A 9921-nucleotide genomic window follows, 5' to 3' on the forward strand; every position below is an offset into this window, starting at 1 on the left:
GATCTTAGTTAGAAAGAATACTACATTTCCCTTGACGTAGCGATGCTGAATGTAAAAAAGGGATCAACGTACCCCGCAATACCCGGAGCAATTTAGCGTGCCGGCCCTACTTTTTCCACACCTTCTATGAGTCAACTATTTATAATGCATTATGAATGCACTTAAAGTGTCCTTAATCGCTCCATAGTACATTAGACAGGCCAAGCATTTATAACAGCTCATAACTCGCAGCCTTTATAAATGCCTAAATTCTGCGGGTTCACACGTTACAACATGAATGTTCGCAGAACAACTCTCACAAGCAGCGCTTAAAACAGCTAGGTTTTTTAACAGTTGAGAGGTAGAATTTCTAAAACTGCTGGTTTGTTTTTATACTGTTGTAGATAGTTTCCCCCCACACACGTCCTATTCTACTTTCTTTTGTTCCTCTTTTTTTATTCTTGTAAAGTGTGTTGTGCCCCCTATTAAATGCATGTCATTGTTTCAGAAATATCTCAAGTCATTGAGTGACTTCTCTTTTCTAGAGAAGTCTGGCAAAGACAGAGGAAGACAAAGACAGAGGAAGTAGCAAGATGTGAATTTACAGTGGTTTGAATTTATAGTGACCTAATGGCAGAACCATGGCAAAATTGCAATAGTGATGATTGGTGTTCTCCCCTGGGATAGGAGTCAAAGGAGGCAGAGTTAGATCTTTGGTGGCATATTCTAATAAGAATTTCCTTATTCTGGTCCTTGAAGACTGTTAAGCATGTTGGTTGTTGTGCTTACTGTATTTCATTGTCAGTTTAGTAATGTCAACTGATTGTTTACTGAAAGAGATGGTTCACTTGGAAGTCGTCTGTGTGCCTGTAGTAACTATGATTAAGGTTATTTGGCATACTACTTACCCAAAAAGACTTGAGGTTGTAATCGCTGCCAAAGGTGCTTCAACAAAGTACTGAGTAAAGGATCTAAATACTTATTTAAATGTTATTTCAGTTTTGTATTTTTAATAAATCTGTAAAAATGTCTGAACTTGTTTTTGCTTTTTCATTATGGGGTATTGTGTATTGATTGATGAGGGGGAAAACGATTTAACCAATTTTAGAATAAGGCTGTAACATAACAAAATGTGGAAAAAGTCAAGGGGTCTGAAAACTTTACGAATGCTCTGTATCAATGGATCAATTGGACAATTGTGAACAAGTTAATTTCAGGAAGATGTGTAACTTGTTGTTACTTGTAACTCAGAGCGAACATCGGCAACTAAAAAACTTTGATTTAATTATTTTGAGTGGCAAAAACAATTTAGCAGCGGTGTAGCTAAATGGCTATAGGCGGGGAAAAAGGTATAACCTGAGCCCAATCTATGTAGTACTGACGTGCTGACAAACAAACATGAACACTTTCCCTAGAGTGAGCAAATTGAATGCAGTGAGTGAACACCGTTCACAAAAAAATATAAAAAATTAACCGGCTGGGCACAGACATCAATTCACCGTCTATTCCACATTGTTCAACATAATTTCATTGAAATGTGGAAACAATGTTGACTCAACCAGTGTGTGTCACCATTTCTATTAATATGAACTATAACGTCCGTGGTTGCTAGGTGTCCAATTAGGATGTTGTATTTTGGGATATGGTGATGGGTGTAAGAGACAAGATGTTATTGTGATGTTAATTACTGCTACACCTCTTCACAGGACATGCGAGGTGTAGACTCCTTCCAACTATGAATAAGAAAAGTCCATCCCAAAGAGTGAAGAAAATAGCCCATAGACCGAATGACAACTTTTTTATATAACAGGAGCATTGACCAGGTAACATTTTACACTATAATACTCCCAGCGATATATTGCACAACTGAAACTATTAAGATCAAAACGAAAAACCAGTCCATCAAGGCAATAAAACAGTATTAAAATAGTATTAAAACAATATAAAAAGACTATTTAAACAGTATTAAAACAGTAATAGCCCATAGACCGAATGACAACTTTTTTATATAACAGGAGCATTGACCAGGTAACATTTTACACTATAATACTCCCAGCGATATATTGCACAACTGAAACTATTAAGATCAAAACGAAAAACCAGTCCATCAAGGCAATAATGGCTTATTGTGTGACTATTTTTAGCAAACCTTTCCATTATGGTTTTTATTATTAATCCGTAATAGTGGTTGAAAGTCATATTTACATTGTTATAGTGCTTATTACTACTAATTCCTTTTGTATATAATACAACAAAAACTTGTGATTCCAAAGTGGTAGCAACAACACTTTCTAATTCTTATCCACATAATAACATGATTAATACTTGGGCCATTCCACGAAATGAGTCCCTTTTGCATCACTTTGATATTTTAAGCAACAATTGTGCACTAATATGTCACACCTGTCTTTGTGCTCGTCTCCACTGCCCTCCTGGTMTCGCCCATCMTTCCCATTATKCCCAGTGTATTTATACCTGTTCTGTTTGTCTGTTGCCAGTTCGTTTTGTTCGTCAAGCCTACCAGAGTTTRRCCCCTTGCTTCTGTCTTTTTCTGTTTTCTAGTTTTCCCGGTTCTGACCATTCGTCTTGCRCTGACCCTGAGCCTGCCTGCCGTTCTGTACCATTGTCACACTACCCTGGATTACTGACCTCTGCCTGCCTTGATCCTGAGACTGCCTGCCGTTCTGTACCTTATGGACTCTGATCTGGACTACTGACCTCTGCCTGCCCTTGACCTGTCATTTTTCCTGCCCACTGTTATAGTAATAAACTTGTGTTACTTCGACACTGTCTGCATCTGGGTCTTCTCCTGAAATGTYATAGTACAAACTGGCCCTGACTTACCAAGCAGACTCGGACCAGATCCACAACGCCAACTCCTCCCAAGGAGCCACCATTGGAAGGCACGAGGAGTTGCTTAGTAGACTTATGGACGGGTTCCAGACCTTGGCCGAATGCCATGATCGAGCGTTAAACACATTGCTGGAGCAATTCCGCGGGTTGTCTGTCTGGCAGCCTACCACGACGGTAACTTCCCAGCCCCTCAGTAACCCGGCTTTTAGCGGCGCCGCCTCCCCGGCCACCCTGATTTCTTTGGAACCCCTCTTACCTCCCCCGGAACGCTTCGATGGAGAATCGGGAACCTGTCAGGCGTTTCTCGCTCAGTGTTCCCTCATCATCGAGCTGCAGCCCTCCTCAGTCTTGCAGCCTTGGACCACTCTAAGACAGCGTACCTCATCACGCTGATGTCAGGGAGGGCTCTTGCCTGGGCCACGGCAGTATGGGAACAACAGTTGGCCGTATGCTTCAGTCTGGAGGAGTTCGTGGCGGAGGTGAAGAACGTTTTCAATGCTCCATTGTTCGGGAGAAGACTCCCGCAGTGTGGCAGACTATGTGGTGGATTTCCACACGTTGGCAGCTGAGAGTGCCTGGAACRCGGAAGCGCTGTTCGACATATTCCTACACAGAGTATTGGAGGAAGTAAAGGACAAGCTTGCAGCTCGGGAACTACCGACGGATCTCYACTTGCCCATCGCCTTGACCATTCGGGATCGATGGGCGACRACGGGAGCGAAGGAAGGAGATTTCACTCGCCCGCCCAAGGCTTCCACCTCGCCTCCGAGACGTCCTCGAGGCTACCCGAGTTCCCCCGAGAGTCTCCGAAGTCTTCCAATTCACCTCTTTCCGAGCTGATGCAACTAGGCAGAGCTAAGCTGTCCCCAGCCGAATGGCTATACAGGCTTCACGCGAAGAGTTGCCTGTATTGCGGGACTACTGGTCATTTCGTGGCCACRTGTCCACTAAAAGACCAGGCTCACCGGTAGGAGTGAGTACTCTGGTGGGCCATACAGAGAACTTTTTCTCTCCCCTTACTCACACCCCTTTTCATGCCACCTTGCTGTGGGGGAACCAGTCAAAATCTCTCGGGGTACTCATCGACTCCGGTACCGATGACAGCTTTATGTACACTACCCTGGCGTCCGAGCTGGGCATCCACACTCAGCCCCTCTCCATTCGCATGGACGTTAGAGCGCTGGACGGGCGCTTTATAGGCCGGGTCACCCACAATACCACCCCTATCAACATACGTGTGTCAGGGAACCACAGCGAGACGATCCAATTCCTGCTTATTAAGTCTCCTCAGGTTCCCGTGGTATTGGGATTCTCTTGGCTCCATCGACACAATCCCCTTATTGACTGGTCTGCTGGTGCCATCATGGGCTGATGCCCGTTCTGCCACGCTCATTGCCTGAAGTCAGCACAGCCTGCTTCGGGACATCTACCTGGGGGCTCGGAAGTTGCCCCAGACCTCTCCACCATTCCCACGYAGTACCAGGACCTCCTGGAGGTGTTCAGTAAGGCCCGGGCCACTTCGCTTCCACTYCAGGATGTATTTTCTCCCAGGCACCACTCCGCCCCGGGGACGACTYTACTCTCTGTCGGGTCCGGAGACCAAGGCTATGGAGACCTACACTGAGGACRCCCTAACCGCAGGGTTCATACGTCCTTCTGCCTCCATTGCAGGTGCAGGGTTCTGCACCCGTGCATCGACTACCGGGGCCTCAACYACATCACTACCCMCTACCACTCATCTCCTCGGCGCCACCGTGTTCTCCAAGCTGGACCTACGGAACGCCTACCACCTGGTGTGGATATGGGAAAGGGACAAGTGGACGACTGCCTTCAACACGGCCAGCGGTCACTACGAGTATCTGGTCATGCCATTTGGCCTTACCAATGCCCCTGATGTGTTGATCAGGTGCCTCCTGGAGAACCAGCTTTTTGTGAAAGCAGAGAAGTGCTAATTATATCGCTCCACCATCCCCTTCCTGGGTTACACATTGCTGCAGGTAGTGTACAGGTGGAACCCGGGAAGGTGAGAGRGGTGTGGATTGGCCCCAGCCTACATCCAGAGCGCAACTGCAACGTTTCCTGGGATTCGCCAACTTTTATCGCCTCTTTATCCGGGGTTACAGCACCCTGGCTTGCCCCCTGTCTGCACTCAACTCTCCCAAGTTTCCATTCACAAGGTCCCCAGCTGCTGACCAGGCGTTCTGCGATCTCAAACACCGTTTCACCACAGCTGCCATCTTGGTTCATCCTGACCCGTCCCGCCAGTTCGTGGTGGAGGCCGATGCTTCAGATGTCGGAGTGGGGGCTGTCCTGTRCCAGTATTCTGCCCTGGATCTGAAGTTACATTCCTGCGCATTCTTCTCCCATCGCCTCAACACCACAGAGAGGAACTACGATGTGGGGAATCGTGAGCTTCTCGCGGTGAAGATGGCGTTGGAGGAGTGGAGGCACTGGCTGGAGGTGGCGGAACATCCGTTCATTGCGTGGACAGACCACAAGAACCTGGAATATCTCTGCACCGCCAAGCGTCTCAATTCCAGATAAGCTAGGTGGGCCCTGATGTTCACCCAGTTCAACTTCTCCCTCTAATACCGACTGGGATRCAAGAATGTCAAGCCAGATGCGCTGTCACGCCGCTATAGCCACGCAGCTACATCCCCGGAACCCGAGACCATCCTTCCCACTTCGTGCCTGGCGACAGCACTCAGCTGGGGAATAGGGAAGCAGATTCGTGAGGCGCAGCCTTCCCAGCCGAACCCCGAAGGGGGGCCCAGATATTTGTTCCTGACGCTGTCCGCTCCTCAGTCCTGGAGTGGGCCCACACCTCCAAGCTTGAGTAGGTGTGTCCAAACTTTGGGCTGGTACTGTATGTAATTGAATATGTATTTAAGTTAAAATAAATAGGGACCATAATGGAAATAAGTCCCCGACTTTATTGTGCAATCGTGGTCACTTTAAAAAATCTTTATGTACATGTCTTTTTTTTACTGACATATAAAATCAATCAATCCAAACTGTGCAGCGGCCAATTGATGAATGGAAGTTGTTACAAAACACCAAAAAGTTTAATGACATTCGGAGATTGTCAAACCAAGCCTTTGATACTGGGTAAGRCTACAAGGTACAATGGTTCGTTGCCGCGTACTGCAGCACACCTTGCGTGGTGCTGCAGAATTCTATGGCACGTTATTTAAGTYCCAACCACTGGTACCATTAATGCTAGTTCATGCTAGTTTGACCACCAGAGGGAATCTTTGAGAAGCATTTGATAGCCTTCAATAGTGGCTGTACTAGAMAATGTAAAACCTTTTTCTGTAAGAACATAGTATATGGGATTGATTTTAAGAAATTTTGCTTGATTAATATTATGGTGTTTCTATTCCAAGAAAAYCYAAAACCCTCTGGGTTTCCGTTAGGATGGAACGGAAAATATGGCGCTGTACAATGTGACGGTCGGGAGTAGGCTACAGTGCTGGGCTATTTAGCTAAAAAAATCTCTCTCCACGGTCCACGCACAACAGTGTTGTGCGTGGACCGTGGGAGACCAGGTTTCATTTACCCGACGGGGAGGGAGGATTAGGCTGTCCTTGTAAATAAGWATTTGTTCTTAACTGACTTGCCTAGTTAAATAAAGGTTACACTAACAGGCTGACTACACCGCGTGCGCGAGCGTTGCAAAATACATTTTGAAATCTATATTATTAAATTATTGCACCCACACTGCTCACGCGCGCCAACGAGCGTCTGTGTTGCCATGGGCTAAAATAGAAATCAGTTCTATTTGTGACGCAGTTCGCGTTGCAAGTCCTGCCTCTCCCATCTCCTCATCGGTTTATAGAAGCAGGTACCCACATGCCATCTCCTCATTGGTTATACCCACGTGGGTGACTGAAAGACGAACGAGGTCGGTGGCGGTAATGCACCTAATTTATGAAAGTTGCCAATTGCAATATAAAGTCCAGAGAAGAAAAAGCCTGGAAGGAGGAGAGATGACTAGAAACGATTRGGTTGACCATTTTATGTGTGGATTAYTTGTCGGAGTAGAGGACCTTGTGCATTGCAGGTAAAATAACAACTCAATGTTTATATCCCAGGACAAATTAGCTAGCAACAGCAAGCAATCTAAATAGGACAAATTAGCTAGCAAGTGCAAGCTAGCTAGCTAAATTGCCATAAATGTTTAATGCTTTTCGACCTGTCGCCAAATTAATGTAATTGGTTCAGAGTTTGTTTTGATATTTTAACCTGCGTGTCGTGATCGCGTTCGGTGTGGGGGGACAAAATACATTTATGCTCGATGGCGCACAATGGRGCACACGCGCAGCCGGCTTGGGTTCCGTGTAAGAGCAWAACCTTTCTACACCATAATAATAGTCTAACCAATACCCAAACGGAAATTAAGTGAAAATAAAAATCTCATTGATTGATCAAGACCAGTCCCCTTGCTTGTCTCAGAGCAGCGCGAAATAYTTGTATGCTTCAAATCCTATTGCTTCTAACTTCAATATGCTCTTTAAATAAATAAGACCTACACCACTTTTAACAGCACATTACTCAACACCAGTGAGACTCATAAAAAGCCGCCTTATGGGTCTCTCGGTTGCGGCCGGCACGGATATCTGTAGCAACACATTTTGCATTGGGATGCGGTGACTTAGACAGCTGCGCCACTGGGGAGGCCCCATCCACAAAGTATCAAAATACAGAGAGGTGTTGGTAAAGGTATATTGTCCTGCTAATAGCCCATAATGGGCTGTTATAATACTGTACATGGTGTCCAGGTCAGGATAWCCAAAATCTTTATTTATTAAAGACTATCAGAAAGAATATTGGTACTTATTTATTTTGATACAAAGCCATGAATGAGTGAGTCACTCAGCTTTATGTTGGTGCCGCTATATGACCGTGCCATCAACTTGATAATATATAACGATATTTATTTAATCACATTCACAATAAGTTGGATTTGGCCCATTCCTCCTAACAGAGCTGCTGTAACTAAGTCAGGTTTGTAGGCCTCCTTGCTCGCACACYCTTGTTCAGTTCTGCCCACAAATTTTCTATAGGATTGAGGTCAGGGCTTTGTGATGGCCACTCCAATACCTTGACTTTGTTGTCCTTAAGCCATTTCMGCTTGAAATGCCCCTTGCCTCAAATATCCTGTTTTGTCATTTTAGTATTGTGCACAAGCTGCTAGACAGAAATGGTAGGCATACAAGCAAAATATCTAGCCTATGTAGAGCATTGTTTCCCAACTCCAGCCCTCAACCAGGCTAAGTTTTCCCAACTCTAGCCCTCAACCAGGCTAAGTTATATTCTTCAGTAATCAATGGGTATATGTCATGGAGAATTTTTTTTATGTAGTAATGACAGATTTTAAAGACATTAGAGCCTTGTCTAGTTTGATCTCCCAGATTAGTTTGGGGGTTTCAACAAGGTACGCTTTGGGGGTGACTACTACTATAGGTCACATTTAGCCAAATCAGGCCATCCATAACGGCACAATCATCTAGCTCATTTTGGTTTTGCATTGTCTTACTCTTTTATGGGCCCTGACACATGTTTGCTGATACTACGGCCAGCTGTTGACGCACACAGGTGATCCACTAACTAACGTTATTCGTGTAACCCACCATTTTCCATGGCTTCCCAGAGACTGTTCCCATCCTAGTGGGCAAGCAACCTAAAAGGTGCCGCAAGAGATGATGAGGATAGGCTACACCTCAAGACAGGCAACGCACTGTGGGGTTGATGGTATGGAATTGATGGCTTTGTCACTAGGCTACAGGGAGATGTCATTGTGGTGGGAAAACTACCCAGTTGTCATACTTGAGTAAAAGAAAAGATACCTTAATAGAAAATGACTCAAMTAAAAGTGAAAGTCATCCACTAAAATTCTACTTGAGTAAAAGTCTAAAAGTATATGGTTTTAAATATACTTAAGTATCAAAAGTAAAATGTAATTGCTAATAAATACTTAAGTATCAACAGTAAAAGTATAAACCATTTCAAATTCCTTATATTAAGCAAACCAGAAGGCACCAATTTCTCTTTTTTGTTTAAAGTTACAGATAGCCAGGGGCACACTCCAACAGTGAGTCCAACACTTACAGATAGCCAGGGGCACACTCCAACAGTGAGTCCAACAGGTCAGAGGCAGTAGGGATGACCAGGAATGTTCTTTAGATAAGTGTGTGAATTAGACCATTTTCCTGTCCTGCTAAGCATGCAAAATGTAACGAGTACTTTTGGGTGTCAGGGAAAATGTATGGAGTAGAAAGTACATCATTTTCTTCAGGAATGTAGTGAAGTAAAAGTAAAAACTGTCAATAATATAAATAGTAAAGTAAAGTACAGATACCTCAAAAAACTACTTAAGTAGTACTTTCAGGAATTTATACTTAAGTACTTTACACCACTGGATGTCAGTCCCCGTTGCCAATGACTAAAATTCTCAACGAAGCGCACTGGAAATGCGACTGGTGTTAAATTGCCTACCAAGGTGGGATTCACACCGCCTATGTAAAACGAGTCATTGAGAAATGTTTTATTACTATTATACCTATTGTTATTCACAGACATGACAATCAGAAAATCATAGAATAGGGCTATGATAGTAACACTTGCCTGTTCACCGAGGTCGATGGCTATGTTAGTGATAGCGAGAGGAACCAGGAATCGGATGAGCGGGAAGTAGGGTGTTAGAGATGGGAATTTCACCATAATATCAGCGGGTAGATGACAGCAAAACCAGCATCAGCTGCTTACAGAACTAAGAGGGGATGAAAAACGCTAGTCGCCGTGACCACCCGATGTTCTCGGTCTTTTCTAGGAGAAATCCTAAAATATCAGGTCCGTCCCTGCCTCCTACACAACAACAGCATCAACAACAATGATCTAACGCAGTGGCGAAGAGGAGGTTCACCAGAAATTTCTGTTGACGGACTCTCCATTGTTCATCCATCAGGAGAGGGAAAAAAATAAAACAWTAAATWAACYTGCTGCTGTTCCGCCCACAACTTCTCCCTTTGGCAAATTATATTGAGCCCAATATGGAAACGGTTTGGAGACCGCGGTATCGCTGCAGCC

General features: G+C 44.6%; 1 protein-coding gene across 1 annotated transcript in view; it reads right to left on the reverse strand.

Annotated features, from left to right (window-relative positions):
- The window catches only part of ankhb (ANKH inorganic pyrophosphate transport regulator b), an 83741-nt gene extending 74101 nt beyond the window's left edge, over positions 1 to 9640 (reverse strand). The window contains exon 1 of the mRNA XM_023978027.2: positions 9460 to 9640. Coding sequence (XP_023833795.1) covers positions 9460 to 9555 — 96 coding nt within the window. The 5' untranslated portion in view covers positions 9556 to 9640. The remainder of the gene's footprint in view (positions 1 to 9459) is intronic.
- Positions 9641 to 9921: the final 281 nt, after the last annotated feature.

Source organism: Salvelinus sp. IW2-2015, linkage group LG32 (genome assembly GCF_002910315.2).
Source record: "Salvelinus sp. IW2-2015 linkage group LG32, ASM291031v2, whole genome shotgun sequence".
Taxonomy (NCBI): Eukaryota; Metazoa; Chordata; class Actinopteri; order Salmoniformes; family Salmonidae; genus Salvelinus; species Salvelinus sp. IW2-2015.